Genomic DNA, 26,431 nt, shown 5'->3' on the forward strand with positions numbered 1-26,431 from the left:
TAAATAAATAAATAAATAAATAAATAATCAGCATGGATTCCTGAATTGTTATTTATTCAATTTGTCATAATTGATTCTAGGCATTGTCTTTGAAGCTCAAATTATCCCAAATTTGGCTAGTTGAGAAACTAGCTGCTGATTGCTTTGTTATACCCCATTATTCTTTGAGCATTTCTTAAGACAACATGATGTTCCAGGCTCGCTGGGTATTTCCCTGCCCAATGCCTGTAAGCATACACCTTTCCAAAGGGGTCTGATTCCTTTTACTGGGAAATAGTGTTTAGAGCCCAAGAATTGTACCATCCTGTGAAGAGAATTATGTTGAAATAGAAATGTTCAACACTGTGGAAACGACTTTAAATGTCTTTTGGCTTGTCAGAAGACTGAAATAGAAGTGAAATTTAAAATTCATTTGCTCCTATTGGATCTTACAATTCAAGTTTAATAACACAGGGTTAAATACTTTCTAGTACATTTTCTGTCTCTTCTCTTTACTCACATATTCTTATGTTTCAACATTTGCAAAAATAATATAAAAAGTTTAATGCAAACATTACTACTACCAGGTAAACTACTGAATGAAGGTTACAATGTCTTTGCATTTATTTTGTCCCGGGATGTTCAACTCTGAATGTAAGTACTCTCTTCCAAAATGACTTCAAATAATCCTTATCTCTGATTGGTTCACTTCCCAACTTAATACACTTTTACATTTATTTGCATTCATATTTTAATTTTAAATCATGCTTCTTCCTCTATTAAGCTAAACTTTTTAGATATGGAAAACAGCTACATGTTTCAAAAGTCAAAGTCACATGACAAGGCTCTCTGAAGAGTAAGCTTTTTCCATCATTTATCTGTTCCTCATTTAATAAAGTTATATTTTTATTAGTTTCTGTCATCCTCCCAGTGTTTATTAATCTCCTTTTTTCAATATATAGAAGGGAGGTGATTTTACACATTTATCTGTACCTTGCTGTTTTCGTATTTATCATTCTAATCTTCTCTTGAATAGCCTTCCTCAGCTCCCTGCGCCGAGGCTGCCTCAGTAGCTGTGCTGCGGTAGACACTGGTCACCAGCACAGTCTGGATCAAGCGTCCCCACATGTGGCTGCGTTGGGAGCCAGAAGGGAAAAGGCTGTCTGGCACTGCCCTCCTCTGGGCTCCTCTGGGCTCCTCTGACCTTGGCCTTGTCGCTGGGGTGCTTGAGAAGAAAGGCCTCCTAGGTCAGAAGGGTAGGAGGAGCCCAAGTTGCGCCTGGCCCCAGGCCACGTTAGGGGCCCTTGTAAGAATCCTGGTGGCGGGCAGACACTGGGAGACCTAATCTTTGGACGCCCAGTGTGAAATCCTCCTTTGTGTAACTGTGTCAGCGAACGAGCAATTAGTATTTATTTCTTGGTGGATGGACACTCTGCCCTTAACCGTTCCCACACGCAAAAATTAACCTAGTAGGAGCCAAGACCCCAGGTCTTTAAATCCATGCCTCCAGGGCACACAGCAGTCCCTTTCAGGGAAACCCAAAACTTCACACCTGTCAGAGTTTTGAAAAATGTGACTGCAAATTTGCAAAACACTGCATCACACTCATTACCTCAATCGTTTCTCATGGAAACCCCAGGACGTAGGTACTCCATCCACATCTTTCAGAGAATGCAAGGGTTTTAGAAAGAATAAGCCGTTGGCCCAGGATCACATTGCTAGGGAGAAGCCAAGCCATAACCTGACCCTAATCTGGCTCACAGATTTTTTTTTTTTTTAATAAGCAACGTGAATAATTTAATTAGTTTTGGAAACCCCTCTCCTCCCCAAATAACACCTGAACGCAAAATGCAGTAACGCTTTGCAAAAGTTACCTCGAGGTGGTCAAAAATATTTTAAAACAGATTTGAAGATTGTTTGTAGTGTTTTTACTCATAACATGAGGCGCAAACCTTGGACTAGGGCGGATTCCCGTATTGCTATCACCCCATGTAAATTTAAAACAAAAGAGAAAATTCGGAGACTTCCTAGCGTGCAATTAAATGCAAAGACAAACAAAGCCCTTAAGAAAACCATTCGAGAGGGCTACGAAACGAATAAAACACAAGGGTCAATTACTTCTGTGGGGCTGAATTAAACTGAAGGGAAGTCAAGACGCCCTAATGCCTACCGAGCGGCAATAGACAGAGGCACTTAGCCACCGCGGGACCCCTGCAGGCCTGCAGGAGCCAGCCAGTCGCGCAGGCGCAGGGCCGGAGCGGGAATCCGCCCCGCCTTCCCCGGGCCCCGCCCCCCCCGCTTCAGTTCCGGGTCCTGTCAGTAGGGGCGGCCGCGGTCTGGGCAGCGGCCAAAGCCGCGAAGCTGCGCGGCCCGGGTTTCCAGCCGGGCCTCTTTCCCTGCCGGGCCCCAGCATGGCTGCCCCCAGGGCTGCGGGTGGGGACGGTGCCGCGTTGTCGCGTTCCTGACGGCCCCTGGCGTCTGTGCTCTCCTTTTCTTCCCCAGGCCACTCCAGCAGACATGTTTGCCAAGGCCTTTCGGGTCAAGTCCAACACGGCCATCAAGGGGTCGGACAGGTGAGGGAGAGGAGGGCCCTGTTCTGCCCACCAGGACACCCAGCCATTTCTCCATCCCGGCTGGCCCACAGCCCTTTTGGACTAGCTCAGCCGACCCGGGGTGGAGGCCGCGGGGTCCAGCGGGGGAAGGCACCCCAGGGGACCAGGCTGGAATAGACATGTTTTGAGGGTGAAGAGGGAGAGGAGGCCTGAATTTATCTCCCAGGCTATCTTTTGGATATTGTAGTTCGTTTAAAGGAAAACGTAATTCAATCAGCGCTTACTGACTGCGATCTGTAGAAGGTATTGCGGAGGGCGCCAAAAAAGAAAGAAAGGAAAGAAGGAAGACAGACAGACAGGGTGCCACTCTCCTAAGAGCTTAGAGTCCCTGAGGAGAAATCAGATGGGGAACCGAGAACTACAACGATAGGAGGAAAAGTGTCTAGTGATTACTTCTGGCAGGAGAGACAGACAGATGGAGGGAGAAGTGAGGGAGAATTAAGTGACATGTTTTGAGGAGAACCGTATCTGTTCAGTGTCGCAAACGCAGATAGCACGTTGCGAATTTTGGCCCCCGTGTTCTATAGTTGTCACTCTTGGTGCCCTGGTATAGCTTTTTAACCATCTGGGATAGGTTTGCCAAGCATAGAGAGAAGGGAGTGGGGGCGAGGGCTAGGCATAGAGGCAGGAAGGCAGGGCTGAATTTCCAAAGTCAGGCTAACTTGGTTACTGCCTGGATCTCAGTTTCCCTCTTTCTTCGTAAAATGGAAAGTCTTGCCCCCAAGAATATGTGACAATAGAGGAGACATGGGATGTGAAAGAGAATAGGATGTTTTGGAAGAGTGTACGAGAGTAGGGCATCATAAAGCAGTTTTTCCTTGGCGCCTTGATTTGATAGTAAGTCCTTCTGAATCCTTTGCATTTCTCAAAATGCATCCAGGCACGATTCATACCACTCATTGGTTTGCTTTCTGCAGGAGAAAGCTTCGGGCTGATGTGATGGCTGCTTTCCCCACTCTAGGAACAGATCAGGTCTCTGTGTTGGTACCTGGAAAGGAGGAGCTCAACATTGTGAAACTGTATGCTCACAGAGGGGATGCAGTGACTGTGTACGTGAGCGGTGGTAACCCCATCCTGTTCAAAGTGGAGAAAAATCTGTACCCGACAGGTATGGCAACAGGATGGACATGGCCATTACTGTAATCCTTGCCTGGCATCCGTTACTCCTTATTTCTTTCATTCACCTGTCTTACTCAAAACAGTAAGTGCCAAATCTCCCAGTACCATCCCTAAGAATCGTTTCGGGCCCAGTGTCCCTAGAATTGGGTCTTTCAAGGTCGAGACTTACTGCCGTAGGAGGGAGAATGAAAGGGCCAATACAGAAAGAGCGTGGTTGCCAAGAGATATTCTGAGATGAAGGAATAGTAGTTCCTAGTGGGTTAACTAGGGATGGGGCAGGGGTCTCGAAAAGGGTGGCATTTCAGGACATGTAGGAAATACGTCTTAAAACGATGACTGGCAGGATTTTCTTTAGAGACTGAAAAGATCCTGTGATAGGAAAGAAGCTGGGTTAATGAAACCACGTACCCAGCGGTCTTAGTGATGTACTCCCATCGAGATACCTCACAGGGATTCTTCCTTCGGCTCTATCTGGCTCTCAGGATCCTTTGCTTTCTCTCCTTGTGACAGAACTCAGACATCTAGGGTCCTTTTGTCTCTAGCTGCTGACACCTGCTTTGTCACTGGGGCTTTTCTTGCCCTAAGCCGGGCTGCAGCAGCGTAGGGCGGTCTCCTTGGGCCGCTCCTGCCCCCACCCCACTTTGCTGCTATAGGGACACAGGAGGCGCTTTTTGATCTAAGGGTTTTTACCACTAATCACTATGAAAACAGAGGGAATACAAATAATAAACATGCGGAAATTTCCAAATTGTTTACAGGCTGGTGCCCTGTTCTTAGTCTACTTGTTTCTGAGGTCACAAATGGAATCCTCCTTGGTCTTTGTCCCCGCTTTTACCTGCTGTGTCCATTTCTACAGCTACAATCAGGTGGAATGATGGGGCCTCCCAGTCTCAGGTGTCATCCAGGTTTTTAAGAATCTACCTTCTTCATTCCAATAGCAAAGCCTGTGGGCCCACTGCCTCCCTGTTATTTCCTAAGCATACCCACAGAAGATTTCCTTAGTCACTGAGGAGAGAGCTTTAAAGACAAGGAGTGATAACCATTTATAATTTTTAAAAATTATATTCACATGTACTTTTGTATATGTGTATACTTTTTCAATTTTTAGTAGTTTTACCACCTTCACAAGTGTGGAAATTCTTGGTGATATCCTAATATTTATCCTTCCATGTTTCCATTTTATATGGCTGTATAATGGTATAAATATGTTTATGTGATTTGTAAGCATTTTTATGTATATTTGTAATCGCTTATATTGCGATTATTAAAAGATAAAAAGGTATATTAGAAAAAAAAAGAATCTGCCTATTTTAAGAAGGAAACCCCTAGAAACCAAGGCTACACTGTATGTTAACTAACTTGAATTTAAATAAATACATTTAAATTTGAAAAAAAAAACACACAAAAAACAGAATGAACCCTCTTTGGGCCTCACAGTCTCTTCTCTAGCTTTGAGCTGAGTTCCTTTACTGTCCCTGAATTAAAGTGGCCTTCGCGTTTGGCTTTGCCAGTGCCCCAGGGGATTGACTTTTTGGCAATAAATCTGTGTCTCTTTTTGGGCAGTGTATGCCTTGTGGTCCTATCCTGACCTTCTCCCAGCTTTCACGACGTGGCCTCTGGTGCTTGAAAAACTGGTGGGGGGAGCAGGTAAGAAGATTTCCCTATATTCTGGCTATCGACTGAAACCCGCTTAGGAAGGACCGACTCCTCCAATAAATGTACCCGCTTCCTGCGTTCATATGGTTGAAAAATGGAATTTTTCCCCCGTTTGCGTTTCATCTCTCTCTTGACTGCTTCCGTGAGGTCCCTGGACCTCTACGACGCTGTTGAAAGGCTTCAGTCAGCTTTGTACTTTGTACTTCAATGAGAGAATAGTTTGTGAACTGCCATAGGCTGTCCTTTAAGTCAGTAAGCTAAATTTGGGAAACCAGAATAAGATAGGTCATGGAACTGGCCTTGGTGCTTCAGTTGGACCACTAGCCCCCCTAGGGAAATGCTGTGATACTCAGGTTGCCGTCTTTTAATTTTCATTATGAATAACCTTGCTGATACCTGATAAAGGTTTGTAGGTTGAGTGAACGAATAAATGATGAAGTAGAACTTGGAATTGTTTAGAGGCAGAATACAGGTTGTGATGCATTTGTTTCCTTTGCTGCAGATTTGATGCTGCCAGGACTCGTGGTGCCCCCTGCTGGTCTGCCTCAGGTACAGAAGGGTGACCTCTGTGCCATTGCCTTGCTGGGGAACAGGTACTGTGTCAGTCCACTGTGCCTTTGGGGGAAAAGCTTGGGTAAAACTGGGGGAAGATTTGAGAAATGACAGCTTCCAATGCATATGGATAAAGGATTACACGAGAAAAAAACAAACAGGTTTTTCTGGAGTGGGCCACTGGGGCCTTGGCAGTGAGCCTGTGGAGGTGTCTTTATATCTGGGCCAAGTGTATTTGCTGCTGCTGATTTTTTTTTTTTCTAGTAATTTTACATTTATGGAAGAGTCGCAAAGATAGTGTAGAGTTCTTATTCAGCTTCCTGTAACGATAACGTTTTTTATAACCAGAGTACAGGTATCAAAAGTAAGGAATTAACATTGGCACAGTCCTATGAATACAATTGTAGACTTCATTCATATTCCCCCAGTTTTTCCATGAAATGTCTTTCCGTACCACTTTGCATGTAAATGTTGTCTTAGTCTCTGGTCTGTGACATTTTCTTGGTCTTTGATTGCCTTAACACCTTTTTCTTCATCATCTACATCATCATCTTCTCTTTTAATTCTGTTTTTCATTATTTATTTTTGAAAAGGAGAGGATGTCAGTGGGCAGAGGCAGAGAGAGAGAGAGAGAGAGAGAGAGAGAGAGAATCCCCCGACATGGGACTCAGTCCATGTGCCCCGGGATCATGACCTGAGCTCTAACCAAGAGTCAGACGCTTAACTGACTGAGCCACCCAGATGCTCCTAAGTTATTTGGATAGTTTTCTTGAGATATATTTTACATACTACAAAATTCACTAACTCCAAAGGTACAATTCGGTGATTTGTAGTGTATTTTTACAGAGTTGTTCAGCCTTTAAACATAAATAAGGAAGTATTCATAGGAACAGTTCCGAAAAATCAAAAGCCCCCTCACCTCACAAACCTTTTGTCCTAGAAGTAACCGTATCATTTGATGCATACATCCTTGTCAGCCTTCTTGAATACATGCATATGTGTGCTTATGAAAACGTACAATTTTGTTGTGTATGGTTAAAAATACAACCAAATGGAATTATGCTTTATCTGTATTGTTTTTCCACTTAAGATCATGGGGACATTTTCCAGGTCAGCAAGCTCAGGGACGCTGAGCCTTCTTACCTGCTGTGTGGTGATGGAAGAGGTCCTCTCCGAGTGGACCTTGTGGTCACCTCCAGTGTGTCTTCATCACAAACAATATCTTTTTTTTTTCTTAACGTAATTTGTTGTCAAATTGGCTAACATACAGTGTGTACCGTGTGCTCTTGGTTTTGGGGGTAGATTCCCATCGTTGATTGCTTACATACAATACCCAGTGTTCATGCAAACAGTTGCCCTCCTCAATGCCCATCACCCATTTTCCCCTTTCCCCAGCCCCCTCCCATCAACCGTCCATTTGATCTCTGTATTTAAGAGTCTCTAATGGTCTGCCTCCCTCCTTCTTTGTTTGTAACTATTTTTCCCCTTCCCTTCCCCAGTGGTCTTCTGTTAAGTTTCTCAAGTTCCACACGAGTGAATATATATATATGTACATATATATATATATATGTATATATATGTATATATATATATTCCTCTTATCCATTCATCAGCTGATAGACATTTAAGCTCTTTCCATGATTTGGCTATGTTGAAAGCTCTGTTGTAAACATCGGGGTCCATGTAACCCTATGAATCAGCACTCCTGTATCCTTTGGATAAATTCCTAGTAGCGCTATTGCTGGGTTGTAGGGTTGTTCTATTTTTAATGTTTTGTGGAACCTCCACATTGTGCTGAATCTGCAGCAGGCTCCAGGCTCTGAGCTGTCAGCACAAAGCCTGGCTTGAGGCTCGAACCCACGAGCTGGGAGATCGTGACCTGAGCTGAAGTTGGATGCTTAACTGAATGAGCCACCCAGACACCCCTGTAAATGATTTTTAAAGGTGCTTTTATTATTTTATCTTTTGAAGTTTACACACGATAGATCTGAATGGGTTTGAATAATTAGAGAGTTAATGAAATCCCAAGTATATCACTGGTTACTGCCTTGCACATTCCAAGAACCTGAACACGTTCCAACTTAGAACAGCCTGGGTTTATAAAAACAAAAGTGGGTCACAGCATTAACATTCAGTGGGAGTGCAGTGGGAGTCTTCTTTCCAACTCTGGCATTGCTGGGGCTTGTGATTGATTTTTTTTCCTTTATTTTGCAAAAGTTTCTGATGGGCGGAGCATCTAGTAATCCCTTTCATTCCCAAACTGTGTTTCAACTTCCTTTTGGAGCAAGTGCTTTCCTGCTCTAATCACAACTTTTAGCTGAAGAGCAGCTGACATAGAGTGAGCAGTGTGGGCTATTAAATGTGCCCCTAAAGGATCCTCAAAATGAGATTTTCAGCACAGGTTGTTTGGCTTATGTGGTGGACTGTTTGTGTTGCAGAAGGTAAGAGTGAAAAAAAGAAAGCCTTTTCTGTGTTATAAAACATTTTCTGTTCTGCTTTTCACAGTGGTAATAGGATTTTGGTGTAGATTGTGATTTAATTACTGTTCTGTAGCTTAGTGTGTGAGTGGCTTTTGACATTGTTAAGTTTCAAAAAATAGAAGCAGCTTATTTAGGTGATGTGATTATTCATCATAATTTTATTTAATGTAAAAATTCAAAACATGTTTTAATATTTTGAATGCTGTAATATAAGCATTTCCCTTGTAATTATCATAAAACATAATTTACTCTTTTTGCTTAGAATTTTTACCCAAATGCTTTCTGTGAAAGTATGAAGAAGCATATGAACATATATAGAACCAGAACAGAAATTAGACAATAGAAACCTTCAAATCAACTAATGACTAGATTTATCTCAGATATAGATGTTAACTCTTTCTGAAGAAGAATCCTTTTAGCATTTACAACTGTTATTGTCACGGCCTTAAAAGTCTTATAGACAAGCAAGCATTACTTGTACCTTTGGCATGAATATACCATATAAATTTGAAAAAAATGAATATGCAATGTTTATAACATCCAAATATTCTCATGGGTGTTTTCCTGTGGTTGTATTTGAGGTATATTCTAGAAGACCAGTCTAAAGACTATTCTTAAGAGAATAGTGAATATGAATGTAGAAGTTTTTATTTTCTGGCATTAGTAAGGCGATTTCTAGACACATAATTACATTTCATTCTAACACTACTTCTCAATAGATTAAAAAGTTTCTTTGGATGGAATTTGGTTTCTAGTTCATGATAGGAAACTGTGTGATACTATTTGATTTACTTTTTTTGAATGACATTTTTAAAACAAATGAGTTACCTATCATTCATAAATTTCCAAAACATTTCACTAAGTCAACAAGTTTTTTTGAATGCTTGCTTCCTGTCAGCCTCTAAGCATTGAAGTATACCAACAAATAACACTAAAGCTCTGTCATTGATGGTCTTTCAATTTAGAAAATGAAGGCAGGTATCTCTCTTTAATTATATTCCTCAGTCATTTTTTTAAGGTTTATTCAAATATGCTTCATTTTTTTTTTTTTTCTGAGACACGGAGCGTTTTTAGTTTCACATTCTGATATGCTATTGCTTGGTTTTTAGTTCAGAAACCTTATATCCAGCCACCTTTGAAACTAGCTATACAATCGTATTTACTGCATATGTAAATATTGCAGTGTGTATTCAAATGTAAAATATTATTGTATCGGCAAAGAGTTCCAGAACACTCTTAATGCTAGAAACCATTACAAACATCTTTTTCTGTACACAAGTGTTTTTGTCTTTTCTTTAGCAGGAGTATGTTCAGTGTCTCAATATTTACATGCTGTTTGCCTAGGCTTTATGTGGACATCATTTGTCACGTAAGGAAGATTTGTTTTCTTTCCAGCTCATGTTTAAAACTCAAGAATCGGGCGCCTGGGTGGCGCAGTCGGTTAAGCGTCCGACTTCAGCCAGGTCACGATCTCGCGGTGCATGAGTTCGAGCCCCGCGTCGGGCTCTGGGCTGATGGCTCAGAGCCTGGAGCCTGTTTCCAATTCTGTGTCTCCCTCTCTCTCTGCCCCTCCCCCATTCATGCTCTGTCTCTCTCTGTCCCAAAAATAAATAAACGCTGAAAAAAAAAAAAAATTTAAAACTCAAGAATTGATGCCAAGTTTAATTAAACTGTTTCAGTGATTACAAAGTGGAATTTGAAATTTTAAAATCGGGTGTTATAAAGCATGTATTAAAAATTAAGTAATACTGATGTAAACTCCTTACTTACATAATTGATTCCAGCTGACTCATTTCACCTGTATTTTCTATTTCACCAAAATGTGTTTAAATGTGGCATCCGTTTCTGCTGGTGAATTGGGCATTAGCACTCTACACGCTATCGTGAGACTGACTCTAAATCCGGCTAATTCCTAATAGAGAAACTGTAACATTACTATTGAAAGTATTTAAGGCAATACTTTAGCCTCATGATTTTCCCAAAAACACACATGATGCACAAGTGAGTAGAAAATAATCACATGAATTTTCAGCAGATGTAGGACTGTGATTTATTCCTTGTTTGCCAAAAAGTTCTAAAACTGGTTTGAAATGCCAATTCCATCCGTCTACCATACCTAGCAGAAACTGCACTCAACAAAGTAACCTTACTCATTCAAAATATCCATATATCCTTCAATAGTTGCCTCTGGTTTTATTTCCCATGTAGAAATAAATATGAAATAGTAAATTGAGATATTGAGAAATACCACATTGAATAGTGAATGGTAAATTGAGGAATTGAGAAGACAGTTTGGAACACCAGCACAATCTGCTTTACTCAACCAGTCTTAATGTTTTAGCATTTCATAAATTGCCTCTGTCCTGTTCAGAGTGAACATTCCTCCAAAAATCCTCCTCACTCTAAAGAGGAATCATAGCCCATAGGAAGAATTTATTGGCCCAAGTTTCATGGAGACCAGTTAGTACCTTTTCGATGCAATAGGCTGTCTGCTTTGCCATTGCCAGGTGTGTAGAAACATTAGTTGTTTTCCTTGTAAAACATCGCAGTTGGACGAATCACCACAGGCTGCTAAGAACTGGTCATATTTACAGGACAAAGTTTAGAATAACAGTCCCTCAATCTTACCACATAGTAGTTTCTGTTTCCCGGAATATATTATGACCAGCTTTTCATGTAGACCGTTTAGACTTCGGGTCTACAAAGTGTATAATCTTTGAAATTAGCCACAGCCCAGAAATTCCTGGCTGAGAAATGTGAATAAATTAAACACCTACTAAACCTACTAAAATTTTGTTTGGAGAGATGTGGGTGTTACCTAATTCTGGAGGTTTCAAGGGCCAAAAATAATCTTTCAGGACCTAAAATATAGATCAAAGCTAGAGAGATTCTCTTCTATCAGAAAACAAAGTAAAACAATTTTTTGTATATTGTTTCAAGTACAAGATGGTTTCCAATTTTAGAGTTAACCCTCAAATGGAAAAAATAATTGACATTATCAATCGTAAGAATTACTTATAAATTAATTAAAAGTACTATTTTATAAAGATGTGTATGAATGTTATACACAGTTATGTAATCCAGAAAACTTGAGGTAGTGGCGTTTAGTCCCGAACTCTGTGTTTCAATTCCAATATGATAAATAGGAATTCGCCTTCTGCTGTCAAGAAAACTCCAGTTTTTAGAAGTATTTGTGTGATGTTTACCTATATGGTGTGACTTAAAGTTGTGCGGTGTCCCAACTGCTTTCAGTATCCTCTCTTCTTTGAAATGTAGTAGGGGCACCTGGGTGGCTCCGTAGGTTAGGCATCCGACTCTTGATTTTAGCTCAGAGCATGATCTCACAGTTTGTGGTATTGAGCCCCCAGCAGGCTCTGCCCTGACACCTGGGAGCCTGCTTGGGATTCTCTCTCTCTCTCTCTCTCTCTCTCTCTCCCTCCCTCCCTCCCTCCCTCCCCCTCTCCCCCTCTCCCCCTCTCCCCCTCTCCCCCTCTCCCCCTCTCCCCCTCTCCCCCTCTCCCCCTCTCCCCCTCTCCCCCTCTCCCCCTCTCCCCCTCTCCCCCTCTCCTGTTTGCACTCTGTCTCTCAAATAACTAAATGAACATTAAAAAAAATAAATTCTATTTAAAAAAAAAAGAAAAAAGAAAATGTTTTTTAAAAAAGGAAAAAAGACCGGGCACCTGGGTGGCTCAGTGGGTTAAATGGCCGACTTCAGCTCAGGTCATGATCTCGCAGTCCGTGAGTTCGAGCCCCGCGTTGGGCTCTGTGCTGACAGCTCAGAGCCTGGAGCCTGTTTCAGATTCTGTGTCTCCCTCTCTCTGACCCTCCCCCATCATGCTCTGTCTCTGTCTGTCTCAAAAATAAATAAATGTTAAAAAAAATTAAAAAAGAAAAAAAGAAATGTATTGATTTTACTAGATTCAACAAACCTGAAATTTATGTGGAATACCAAACACTGTGAATAAATACTTTAGTATAGTAAAATCCAATAGTCTTTACTGCAATTAACTGTGATTCATATTAGCTGAAAATTCTCTGTTACAATTTCAGTGCAGAAAGGTAGAAACGGATGATGAGGGTGAAGAAGGGGACTAAGGAACTCTGGAAGGTGAGGTGGCCCTGGGGACGGGAGATCTGATGGGTGAAGGTTGACAGCGCCATGAGAAGGGTCAGAGCAGACGCCCTGGGAGTGTCACGAGAGGGAGAGGTGTGCCACAGCAAGCCGTGTTTATTTTTAATGTAGACATAATGGAGAATGCATATGCTACTTTTCTGCCTGCACATAATGTTAAACTACAACTCAGTTATCAAGTTTTGTTGAAATTGTTCTTAGCTGAAAATAAGTATGTCCCCCAATGACACATAAATTCTCTTTTGGCCTTTGATTGCTAGGGCTACTGGCCAAGTCTACATCGATCCACTTTTCTTTGCCCAATCCCTGATTGTTCTACAACCTTTGTACTTTCCCTTCTTCCCAATTACGCCTCCCCCTCACCCCACACACCATTCCTACCTGCCCAGGATGTGAGTTTTTCCCAACCAGTCTATCCTGTGCTCACTAAACTGATGTGCATTTTACCCATAGCTTAACAACTTTAACTAGTTTCAGAATATGGTGCATAAACAAGAGATGATATATTTGGGGTAAAATGTGCTACATTTTAGGAAAAAAATCACAAAAATAACAAAAGTGTTAAATAGGTTTGACAGAGCACTTCTTTGTGTTTGGACGTTTTAACTGAGAGAGCCAAGTTTCTCAAACCATGTTGACCAAAAATGTAATAGATAGGAAAGTGATTATAGAATAGTTGCTTCAAAGGCTCCCCAAAGCCTTTTTGAACAAAATTAAAATGATTCGTGACTTCAAAATTATGGCATAAATTCAAAATTATGGCATAAATTCAAAATTAAGACACGTAGACAGAGGTACAATGGAGTTACAGATAGCAGAGTTTCTTGGGTTCATGCAATAGAGCTTTGAGATCACTGCACATGTGTTCTCATGTCTTACCTTTTACACTGGTTGCCGTCCACTGTGCTGTTCCCATGGGTTGCCTGCAATCTGCGGATATAATGGAAAGGTTCCAAAAGAGCTTCATATTCATCCATTCATTCATTCATTCGTTCATTTATTTGACCATCCAATGGCCATTTTTTAAGTGACTGCTAAGTGCCTGCTAAGTGCCAGGCATTAGGACTAGCATTTACCAAAAGGCCATTTAGTGGGGTAAACAAAAGGAATGATTATTGTATTTCATCAACATATTGTATTTTACTATATAAAACATTGTGATGGAGACAAGGAAAAGAGACTACAGGATCATTTAGAGGAGGCAAGAAATCCAAGTTGGAATGAGTTTGGAGTGGGATCAGGTTGGGGAGTTTGTTTGTAAGAGGTGGAATGAAAAATCTGTCAGGGTCACGATGGCATCTTGGGTAGGCTTTGAAGGTTGGATGGCAGTCATGGAAATAAGGATGCCAGGGAGGAGGACATTCAAGACTGAGGAACATGGCTCCTGGGTGGCTCAGTTGGTTAAGCATCAGACTCTTGATTTAGCTCAGGTCATGATCTCAGTCTTGACATCGAGTCCCGTGTGGAGCTCCACCCTGGGAATGAACCCTGCTTGGGATTCTCTCAGTCTCTCTCTCTCTCTTTCTCTCTCTCTCTCTCTCTGTCTCTGAATCTCTCTCTCTCTCTCTGTCTCCTTTTACTCCTGCACCCTCCATAAAGAAACAAAAAACGACTGAGGAAACATCAGTTGTGTTTACAAAAGACTGATAGTAGATCTGTAAAAATGGAGGATTGAAGTCATCCCCACCTTTCTAAATCTGCCATCAGTTACAATTCCACAAGTACTACAGGTGAAATTGGGTATAGTGTGTGTTGTTTTTCTTCTTTTCTTTTTTAATCCTATCCTCAGGATTGACATGATAATTATTCAGATGCGGAATCATTCCTGCTACAGTTTTTAAAGGCCCTTATTTTAATGTCTCCCTCCAACTAAGCTCCTTTTTTATAGCAACCAGTCAATATATACTAACAATTTATTTTAAGAAGCTACCATTTTGACTTGAACAATAATTGGCAGTAGGTAGTAGCGATCCAAATACTACACATTTCAAGAAATTTGATTTCAGTGATATATTCAGGCTGTATCCTGATAGTAACTTGCTTCAATCCTAATTATGGCATACTTGTATTCTGCCCAATTTCTTATAGCTATGACCTGTTCTCCCATTTGCTTTTCATAATCCTGTAATTGTCTTCATGGTCTTTACACTGTTAAAATTTCAAGAGGAAATTGCATAGTCATATTTAAGAAAATTTTTAAGCATAAGTTTATTTTTTCAAATGCCTCAATAGTATAATATAATCTCTCTCTGCTTTTTCTAGAGTTTATTTTTTAAAAACTTCATTGCAACCGATAACTTTATTTATAGAGGTGTATATATTATTTGCCACATGTCTTTAATTATCCTCATGTTATTTGTAAAATAGTCTGAATATATCTTATTTTGAAAAACTAATTGGATCATATCATGTATATGTATATGTAACTAATACTCATATATACCAATGAGAAGATAGGAAAGAAATTTAACATAAAATATCTATTTTTGCTATTTCCATTTTGTCCATTTGATTTACTTTTTCAATGTTGATTTTTAGTTTGGCTTTAGAATATGTTCTAATGCCTACTGAGTTTAGAATTAAGCTATTTAAAAAGTAGTATCTCCTATTCTTTTTTTCTCAAAATAATTTTAGAAAAAGAGAGTAATTGTACAAAGAGACCAACCTTACTCTACCAAAGCAGTCTGGTACACATTTGATTGAGGTTTTCGTGATTAGGTTTAGAATGTCTTACAAATGAAAGGAAAATTCAGCAAAGAATTTTAATCACAAGAGTGACATGACCAATTCTGGAAAAAAATCCTATGTAACCCCGCGGAGAATGGAGGCTTGCAGACTAGCTAGCAGACTGTGTCACAGTGAAGGTGGCAAATGGTCATAATCACAACTAAGAGTTTGGAGATGGCACTGGAAAATGGGGAAATGGAGTAGGGGGTCGTGACACTGTTTTCTTACAGTCAAGAGATGCCATTTAAAGTTCATGGAAAAAGCACCATAATTTTAAGAGTTATTTGAAGTAAAAAGGGTAATCAATATGACAATACTTCTACTATAGTAAACATATATACATAGTAAAAATTGTGAGAAGCTGGTAGGAAGATTATGTGAAAGGTGTGTATATTTGTCTTTTCCATCTGGTTGTTAAAAGCAATTAACCAAATTTGAAAATTCAAGAGCAAGTGGTATAAATGTATTATTTTGAAACATAACCTGAGGAAAATGCATTTGCCTCAGGCTAGCTAATGGGCTAGTGGTGTGTGTGTGTGTGTGTGTGTGTGTGTGTGTGTGTGAATTGATTACTTTAAATGTTTTGAAGATGGATTACTCTTGGCCGATTTGTTTAAAAAATAATTTAAATGAAATAAATTAATTGATAAAACTTTATTACCTTTACCTTGCATTAGCTTAATAGGATAGGAACGGTGTTTATCAAAATATTAATATATTACTAAAGCATAGTTCTGTACTCACAATATTGGCATCTATGTTTGAAAATTAACTTATTTTTCCAATAGCCAGAATGCCATGAAGTGGATTTGAATTTCTAAAATGAAAAACACACATATTAGCCTGCAATTAAGCATAAAATCTTCATCATGAACATTAAATTTAAAAACGAACAACACAAAAAATCTGGCTCTTTGGAAGAGGGGGGAATCCAGAGAGGTGGTTTGTGTTGTTTTATGACAGGATGTTAGCACCATCTAGTGGAGAAACAGAATGTTTACTTAAATTCTAAAAATCAAAATGTAATGTAGAATCATTTATTAAAAGTTCCCTAACATAAATGTGCTAAAAATTTGCTAAAACATCAAAGAAAAATTACTGCATATGAAATCTCACACAAGTATTATTTACTACAGAAAAGTATAGTTTCATATGGAGCTTGTATGAAATGTGAAACATGTTCATCAGAGATAGGTTCCATGATGGTCTTCACCTCTGTTGATTATTTGCCCCTTACCTTTTAAAAAGAAATTCTAGAATAGAATGTTAAGCCATTGTCATAAAACCAAGCGAAGAAAGGAGTTATGCAGTGAAAGTAATACTAATAAATATGTCTGGTGATAAGTATCTTTGAATTTGCCATTTTTAAAAGTAATCACTGGAGACCTAATGTAATCATTCTATCTTTTAAAGTGTTTTTTTAAATTAAAGTTTTTATTTAAATGTAATCATTCTATCTTTTAAAGTTTTTATTTAAATTACAGTTAGTACCTACTGCAATATTAGTTTCAGGAGTAGCATTTAGTGGTTCATCATTTACACATAGCACCCAGTGCTCATCACAACAAATGCCCTCCTCAGTATTCATTACTTGTAATCCATTTCCCCACCTACCTCCCCTCCAGCAACCCTCAGTTTGTTCTCTATACTTGAGTCTGTTTTATGGTTTGCCTCTCTTTTTTTCCTCCTATGTTCATCTCTTTCATTTTTTAAATTCCACATATGAGTGAAATCATGTGGTATTTGTCTTTTTCTGACTGACTTATTTTGCTTAGCATAAATACACTCTAGTTCTGTCGGTGCATTGCAAATGGCAAGATTTCATACTTTTTGATGGCTGAGTAATATTCCAGTGTGTGTGTGTGTGTGTGTGTGTGTGTGTGTGTGTGTGTGTACTGCATCTCTTTATCCATTCATCCATCAGTGGACATTTGGGTTCTTTCTATAATTTGACTAATCGTTGATATGCTGCTCTAAATATCAAGCTGCATGTATCCTTTCAGAATCAGTATTTTTGTATCCTTCTGTTAAATACTTAGCAGTGCAAAGGCTGGATTGTAGGGTAGTTCTATTGTTAACTTCTTGAGGACCCTCCATATTGTTTTCCAGAGTGGCTGCTCCACTTTGCATTCCCACACCAACACTGCAAGAGGGTTCCCCTTTCTCTGCCTCCTTGCCAATGCCTTGTTGTTTTCTGTGCTGTTAATTTCAGCCATTGACAGGTGTGAGATAGTATCTCATCGTGGTTTTGATTTGTATCTCCTTAATGATGAGTGATGTTGAGCATCTTTTCATGTATCTGTTGGCCATGTGTATGTCTTTGGAAAACTATTCATGTCTTCCATCCATTACATAACTGGATTATTTGTTTGGGTGTTGAGTTTGATAAGTTCTGAATAGATTTTGGATACTAACCCTTTATCAGATATGTCATTTGCAAATATCTTCTCCCACTCTGAAGGTTGCCTTTTAGTTTGTTGATTGTTTTCTTCATTGTGTAGAAGCTTTTTATCTTGATGAAGTCCCAATAGTTCATTTTTGCTTTTGTTTCCCTTGCCTTTGATGACATATCTAGTAAGAGGTTCCTATGGCCCAAATCAAAGAGGTTGCTGTCTGTGTTCTCTAGGATTTTGATGGTTTCCCATCTCATATTTTGGTCTTTCATCCACTTTGAATATATTTTGTGTACTTTGTAAGAAAGTGGTCCAGTTTCGTTCTTCTGCATGTTGTTGTCCAGTTTTCCCAACACTATTTATTGAAGAGACTTTTTTCCATTGGATATTCTTTCCTGCTTTGTCAAAGATTAGTTGACTATATACTTGTGGGTCCGTTTCTGAGTTTTCTGTTCTGTTCCACTGATCTGTGTGTCTGTTTTTATACCAGCACTATGCTGTCTTGGTGACTACAGCTATGTAATGTAGCTTGAAGTCTGGAATTCTGATGCCTCCAGCTTTGCTTTTCTCTTTCAAGATTACTTTGGCTATTTGGAATCTTTTGTGGTTCCATACAAATTTTAGGATTGTTTGTTCCAGCTCTGTGAAAAATGCTGGTGGTATTTTGGTAGGGATTGCAGTACATGTGTAGATTGATTTGAGTGATACAGATATTTTAATGATATTTGTTCTACCAGTTCATGAGCATGGAATATTTTTCCATTTCTTTGTGTTGCTTTCAGTTTCTTTCATCAGTATTCTGTAGTTTGCAGAGTACAGATCTTTTTACCTCTTTGATTAGGTTTTTTCCTAAGTATCTTATGGTTTTTGGTGCAAATATAAATGGAGTGAATTCTTTCATTTGGAAATGAAATTCTTTCATTTGGAAATTTCAAATGGAAATGAATTCTTTCATTTTTCTTTCTGCTGCCTCACTATTGGTATGTAAAAATGCAACAGGCTTCTCTGCATGGAGTTTGTTTCCTGCAACTTTACTGAATTGTGTATCAGTTCTAGAAATTTTTAGTGGAGATTTTTGGGTTTTCTCTGTAGATTATCATGTTGTCTATGAATAATGAAAGTTTGATTTCTTCCTTCTTGATTTGGATGCCTTGCCTTTCTTTCTTTCTTTCTTTCTTTTTTTTTTTTTTTTTTTTTTTTTGACTGATGCTGAGACTAGACATCCAGTACTATGTTAAGTAACAATGGTGAGAGCGGTCATCCTTATCTTGTTCCTGACCATAGAAGAAAAGTTCTCAGTTTTTCCTCATTGAGAATTATATTAGCTGTGGGTCTTTCGTATGTGGCATTTATGATAATGAGGTATGTTCCCTCTATCTCTCTTCGTTTGAGTGTTTTTTCGTTTGTTTTTTAGAAATAGATAAAGCACGTGTGTATGGGAGTCAGGGGAGGGACAAAGGGAAGAGAGAGAGAATCTTAAGTAGGCTCCACATCCAGTGAGGCGCCTGACATGGGGCTTGATCTCCCAACCCTGAGATCATGACCTGTTTATTCTGATGGGAATTCTCTGTGCCTCCTGGATTTGGATGTCTGTTTCCTTCCCAAGTTTAGGGAAGTTTTCAGTTATAATTTCCTCCAATGAACCTTCTGCCCCCTTTTCCTTCTCTTCCCTGGGACTCCTATGATACGAACGTTTCCATGATTTATGGAGTCACTGAGTTCTCTAGGTCTGTATTCGTGGTCTGATATTTTTCTTTACCTCTTCTCTTCAGCTTCATTATTTTCCATAAGTTTATCTTGTATATCACTGATTCATTCTTACGATTCTTCCGTCCGTATATACAAAACTGCAGGACAGTTGTCTGTTGGTGCCTGGGACTGGTGGCTGTGCTGGTCTGGAATCTGGCCCCCGCGGTTCACTCAGTGTCAGTCCTGCTCCAGTAGATAAGCAGTTACAGGCACGGAGGGGCTGGAGTTCATGTAAGTAGGCTCCCAGTGGAGCCACTGTCCTGTTCCCTGAAGCCCCAGCATGTTGGTGTTGGTAAGAAAAATGACAAAACCCCAGTCTCTCCTCCCCGCAGGGGGTGTCTCAAACCAAGCAGTTCAGGCAGCGCCTTACAGAGTAGCGTGGGCATTTGACCTGTCCTGCTCTACAGTCTCCTCCAGCACCTCGTATCCCGCTCTGCGTGAACTTGGTTCCGGAATAATGCCACTCTGCCCTGCCAACAAAGGGCCTCAGGTTGGCACCTGCAGTGTCCTTGGGCAATATGCCCTCTTCCCACAGTACTTGGGAGGAAGGGACTGCTGTCTGCCAGTGCACCCTTGAGAACGCTACCGCACCCCAGGACTGGCCCCTCTCTCCACCAGGTACCTGCACACAGCCGGCTCCAGTCCAGAGAAAGTCAAACAACCCTAAAAACTCCGGTCTTCACTTTTAAGGCTGTTTGCAAGTAGAAATTGGCTCTATCTGTATTTTTTGTTCCCCTATCCATGGTCCAGAGAGGTTTTCCTCTTGTGCAAATACAATCCCACACTTCTACAACCTTTCTTCACTTCCTTTTGTCTCTCCACAAAAGTGGTCCCCTCCCCTCCTTGCCTACACTGCCCATTTTTTCTCTCCCGATTCTCAAACGCCTGCCTCTGTACCACCAAACTGTCTCGTTCCACCTGTGGGGATCCTTCTGCCACTCTGTAGATTGATTTCCTCTGCAGAAAGTGTTCTGACCTTAATACCGCTGTCTTTGAAGGGCGAAGGAAATAATGATCTTCTTACTTGTCTGCCATTTTGACTCCTCCCAGCATAGGTATTTTTAAAAGCAAAAATAACCTAAATGTTTTGGAAGTTTAAAAAAACACTTTAAGCAATTACTTTGTTTTTATTGTTTTTAGATTGTGAAGGACCGCCTCCAGGAAAACAAAATGAAATTTTGGTAGGTGTCTGGCCTGAACAAAAATATCCAGAGGGAACTCAGGCTACATATAAATGCCGACCTGGATATAGAACTCTTGGAGTTATTATAATGGAATGCAAGAATGGAGAATGGGTGGCTCTAAATCCATTGAGGATATGTCAGAGTAAGTAAATCATACATTTGTGAAAACTTTAGTTGTGAAAATACCAAATGTTTGATATCGTAGCAATATTAGCTGAGTTATATCATAATTGTCATTAAATACAAAATAATATACCATCATTATTCTTTTGTTTTTAATGTTTATTTATTTTTGAGAGAGAGAGAGAGAGAGCACAGGTGGGGGGGGGGGAGAAAGGGAGACACAGAATATGAAGCAGGCTCCAGGTTCTGAGCTGTCAGCACAGAGCCCAACGCGGAGGTGAACCCACAAACTGAGATTATGACCTGAGCCGAAGTTAGATGCTTAACCGACTGAGCCCCGCAGGCGCCCCTATACCATCATTATTCTTAATAAGGGGTTGTAATCTTCCAAAATAAAAAAAACCACCATATAGACAAGTTTAATAATAAAATAATAACTTTGTTATTTTTCACTTTTCTACATCTTCAATTATGTCTTTGGATATAATATTAAATACCATTTTCCTTGAACTTCTACATCAAATGTGTTTCCCTGTGTTACATAATGATATTATATTCTTTTGATCATTTTAGAAAGGCCCTGTGGACATCCTGGAGATACTCGTTTTGGTTCCTTTCATCTTGCAAGAGGAAATGAATTTGAATATGGAGCAAAGGTTGTTTACACATGTAATGAGGGGTATGTAGTCAATATAAAAAAATTGAGACAATTATAATTTAGATTGTAGATAGGGACTGTACTGATTAGTATTTTTAAGGTCACGTTATTTTTCTTTTTTTTCAATTTTTAATGTTTTATTTTTTTGAGAGACAAAGAGAGACACAGAGGGAAGGGCAGAGAGAGAGAGACACACACACACACACAGAATCCAAAGCAGGCTTAGGCTCTGAGCTGCCAACGCAGAGCCCAATGTGGGGCTTGAACCCACAAACCATGAGATCATGTCCTGAGCTGAATGAAGTTGGACACCTAACTGGCAGCCACCCAAGGTACCCCAATTATTTTATTTTTCTATGAGCATTTTTATAAGTACCGTACAAGAAGCCTGAAAAATTAATGTATTTTGGAAATGATTATATTTGGATACCATATTATCTCCTCAACATTGAAAATTTTATTTTTTTTTTTATTTTTTTTTTTTTCCAACGTTTTTTATTTATTTTTTTTGGGACAGAGAGAAACAGAGCACGAACAGGGGAGGGGCAGAGAGAGAGGGAGACACAGCATCGGAAACAGGCTCCAGGCTCCGAGCCATCAGCCCAGAGCCTGACGCGGGGCTCGAACTCACAGACCGCGAGATCGTGACCTGGCTGAAGTCGGACGCTTAACCGACTGCGCCACCCAGGCGCCCCAACGTTGAAAATTTTAAATGAGCTATAATTACTCTTGAAGAGTGTAGTTCTAGGAGGGTTGGAAAATAGTATATATACAAGTAAGGGTTTATTCCAAAAATTCCTGACTATATTCTATTATGTACAGAGTATATGGGAGGGAGTTCAATATGTCAGGGACAGTGAGAATGGCAACAAAATCAGATTACATGACATCTCTTTGATAAAAGCTTATAAAATTTAGGAGAAACAAATATTTTACACCAAAGCAATAATAACTACCATTATTTAAGTTTCCATGGTCTGTAAATTGTTCTTATCACATGGACCAAAAATGCTACTACCTTCATAATCATAGAGTCTGTTCTCTAATCTCCTGTTGGATTTTCATGGCTGATCTTAACACTGTGATACCTCTTCAGGGTTCTTTATTCCTGTTATGCCCATCTAGGTCTACATATTGTTTTGAAGAAAGTTTCATACATGGGAAAACCAGTATCATTACAAGTTTATGCTACATAAATATAAATAGGATCAATGTAATACTTTAAAGGTTAGACTTTGGAATAAGCCTGCATCCCAAAACTCCACCACTTAATAACTGTATGTATCATTCTAATAGCTCTTCACTCCCATTTCCTCAATTATAAAAGTAGAAACATGGGACGCCCGAGTGCCTCAGTCAGTTGGGCATCCAACTCTACATTTCAGCTCAGGTCATGATCCCAGGGTCATGGGAATGGGCCCCACGTCAGGCTCTGCACTGAGCATGGAGCCTGTTTGGGATTTTCTCTCTCTCCCTCTGTCCCTCTCCCTAGCTTGCACATACACTCTGTCTCTAAAAAGAACAGAAAGTAGAAACACAGCAGGTGCATCATAGGATTGGTGGAAAACATAAATAAGACACACTGAAGCCCTTCGAAGAGTTTGTGGGATATTGTAGGCACCCAATACGTCTTAGTTCTTATGATTTTAGGCTCTCTTTGGCCACTGAGATTTTTCAAAGACATTTTTAGCCCAACTTTCAATCATTGCTGCTGGCTTTGTTATACATGACCAAATAGATGAAGACCATCTGGGCTTAAACTTTCCAGTTACCTCACTGTTCACCTCTGTAATATCCCTGTCAATACAGGCTTGTCTGACCCCTTTAGTTTCCATATTGGACCTGGCAAAAGGGATCAAAACTCATAGACTTCATCCACTAGATTCCCTAAATCTCAGTAATAAATAAATATTTATAATTCGGTAAAAATTAGCGACATACTTAACCTCTGATCTTGGCTGCACTTTAATTCATCTTTGCTTCTTTCATCTTGTATAAGTTCTGGGCAAACTCTGTTAAAGATTCTATAAAAAGTAACTATCTGCCACTCAGCTTGGATCTCCACCAAGGACTAGATTCTCATTAGTGAAATAAAAGTCCTTGGACCATGGAAGATCAGCAAACATCAATATTTTATGCTATTTTAAAAATTTTAGATTGTTTTACCTACCTGAGGGGATGTACCTTTTGACCCAGTTGTTGAATCAATGTAGAATGGGCTTACTACACCCATCGCTTCTGCTAGTCAACCAACCTTTTTTGATCCCTTGTTCCCATCCACCTTTTTTCTGCTATTTTGCCCAGCTGGGGTTGCAGATACATGAGCTATTACTTTTCCCCAAGTACCAACATTTGGACAATCTCTTTTTCTTCCCCCTTTCCCTATGTATATGGGCCATAAGCGGTTTTGTGTAGAATTTGGCAGAATCCCTAAAACAACTTTGGGGGAACGGGTGGGTTTCTGGTGTAGATGGAAAATGTTAACCAGGAAATGTACTTTCTGTGCTAGAACAGGGTACCAGTAGAGGAGACAAAGAAGGAAAATAAATCACCAATTATTTTGTTTCTTTATATGACAGAGACATAGATAAATGTTTGACTTCAAGTTCTGTGACCCTCATTTAAAATGTTTTCTTCCTTTAGAGAATTAGGAAGAAACAGTAACATTCAAAGGAAGACAAAGTAATTTTTGAGGGAGAAAGCTTGTGGTTTTTTTTTACTTGTGTAATGGGTGAAGCAATCCTTATTTGCAGATGAAGGAAACGTTTGTTTATGTACAATTATTTAGGTGTTAATGAAAGGCTCATTTTCAAAATTACCTCTCTTGTGGTTATCAAAATGCTTCCCATTACTTATGTTTCGAGAAAAAGCTTTCTGCTTCTTGCTGTCCACTGTAATACTCAGAAGGATGCTTTGCTTTGCTCTAAAGCCTCTGGTAATGATTATACATTTTGCATCTGCCCTAAGAAACTTTCATCCAACTAGAGCATTTTAGATTTTAAGGATGGGCTTGATGTGTTACACAGTTAGATAAATTTGACTTTGAATGAATGAATTTTATAAGGAAATCTGACTCGATGACCACACTGTAAAAAATGCCTAGGATGGAAATGGGAAGATGAAGACAAGTGTTCAAAATAAACATGCTAAGAAATTTTGTCTAGTACTATTCTTGATTATGTAATGAGCCCCAGTGTTCCAAAGATATCATAATTATGGACGATAGGCGTATGGAACAAGAGTGGAGGAAGTGTAACATATTGTTAGCTCTTGCTTACTATCATGTTTTTTGGGTTTTCGTTTTGGTGGTAGTTCAAGGAGGTTATAACAGTGTTAAGTGTAATTGACTAACTCAGTGATAAAATAAGAGGATATTGTGCACAAAATTATAATGAGTTTCTGTCATGAACCAAGGATAATGATTAGTCCATGTGCCTGAAGACTTGAGGGCCTTTTTTTTTTAATATAACTTATTGTCAAATTAGCTAACATACAGTATATACAGTGTGCTCTTGGCTTCGGGGGTAGACTCCCATGTTTCATCACTTACATACAACACTCAGTGCTCATCCCAACAAGTGCCCATCACCCATTTTTACTTCTCAATGTCCATCACCTCTCAATAGCCATCACCCCTCAGTGCCCATGACCCATTTTCCCCTCTCCCCTGCACCCCTCCATCAACCCTCAGTTCTTTGTATTTAAGAATCTCTTTATGGTTTGCCTCCCTCTGTATTTGAAACTTTTTTTCCCTTCCCTTCCCCCATGGTCTTTTGTTAAGTTTCTCAAGTACAACATGAGTGAAAACATATATCTGTATTTCACTGACTGACTTATTTCACTTAGCATAATACCCTCCAGTTCTGTCCACATTGCTGCAAATGGTAGGATTTCATTCCTTCTTGTTGCCAAATAGTATTCCATTGTATATATAAACCACATCTTCTTTATCCATTCATCAGTCGATGGACATTTGGGCGCTTCCCATAACTTGGCTGTTGTTGAAAGTGCTGCTGTAGACTTTAGGGTACATGTGCCCCTTCGAATCAGCACTCCTGTATCATTTAGATAAATTTTGAGTAGTGCTATTGCTGGGTCCTAGGATCATTCTATTTTAAATTTTTTGAGGAAACTCCATGCTGTTTTCCAGAGTGGCTACGCCAGTTTGCATTCCCACTAACAATGCAAGAGGGTTCCCTCTTCTCCACATCTTTGCCAACATCTGTTGCTTCTTGAGTTGTTAATTTTAGCCACTCTGATGTGTGTGAGGTAGTATCCCAATGTGGTTTTGATTTGTATTTCCCTGATGATGAGTGATGTTGAGCATCTTTTCATGTGTCTGTTGGCCATCTGGATGTCTTTTTTGGAAAGGTGTCTATTCATGTCTTCTGCCCATTTCTCCAGTGGATTATTTGTTTTTCAGGTGTTGAGTTTGTAAGTTCTTTATAGATTTTGGATACTAACCATTTATCCAATATGTCATTTGCAAATATCTTCTCTCATTTTGTCCATTTACTTTTAGTTTTGTTGATTGTTTCCTTTGCAATGCAGAAGCTTTTTATTTTGATGAGGTCCTACTAGTTCATTTTTGCTTTTATTTACCTTGCCTTCAGAGATGTGTCGAGTAAGAAGTTGCTGTGGCTGAGGTCAAAGAGATTGTTGCCTGTTTTCTCCTCTGGGATTTTGATGGTTTTCTGTCTCACATTTAGGTATTTCATCCATTTTGAGTTTATTTTGTGTAAGAAGGTGGTCCCGTTTAATTTTTCTGCATGTTGCTGTCCACTTCTCCCAGCACCATTTGTTAAAGAGACCGTCTTTTTTCCATTGGATACTCTTTCCTGCTTTGCCAAAAGTTAGTTGGCCATACATTTGTGGGTCCAATTCTGGATTCTATATTTTATTCCATTGCTCTATGTGTCTGTTTTTGTGCCAATACCATACTGTCTTGATGATTACAGCTTTGTACTAGAGACTAAAGTCCAGAATTGTGATGCCTCTGGCTTTGGTTTTCTTTTTCAACATTACTTTGGCTATTTGGGGTCTCTTGTGGTTCCATACAAATTTTAG

The 26,431-nt window shown here is 39.6% G+C and overlaps 1 protein-coding gene across 2 annotated transcripts in view; it reads left to right on the forward strand.

Annotated features, from left to right (window-relative positions):
• Positions 1 to 2,396: 2,396 nt before the first annotated feature.
• The window catches only part of LOC124509958 (complement factor H-like), a 110,031-nt gene continuing 85,996 nt past the window's right edge, over positions 2,397 to 26,431 (forward strand). The window contains exons 1-4 of one of the 2 annotated variants that reach the window (XM_047076575.1): positions 2,397 to 2,552; positions 3,509 to 3,699; positions 20,540 to 20,725; positions 21,280 to 21,385. In XM_047076575.1, coding sequence (XP_046932531.1) covers positions 2,497 to 2,552; positions 3,509 to 3,699; positions 20,540 to 20,725; positions 21,280 to 21,385 — 539 coding nt within the window. In that variant the 5' untranslated portion in view covers positions 2,397 to 2,496. Of the gene's footprint in view, positions 2,553 to 3,508; positions 3,700 to 7,857; positions 8,360 to 20,539; positions 20,726 to 21,279; positions 21,386 to 26,431 lie in introns of those variants that run through there. The other variant, XM_047076576.1, reaches the window with a different exon arrangement.

The sequence above is a fragment of the Lynx rufus genome, unplaced genomic scaffold (genome assembly GCF_022079265.1).
Source record: "Lynx rufus isolate CCGP_SWC_20201006 ecotype Redwood Valley unplaced genomic scaffold, mLynRuf1.p SCAF_15, whole genome shotgun sequence".
Classification (NCBI taxonomy): domain Eukaryota; kingdom Metazoa; phylum Chordata; class Mammalia; order Carnivora; family Felidae; genus Lynx; species Lynx rufus.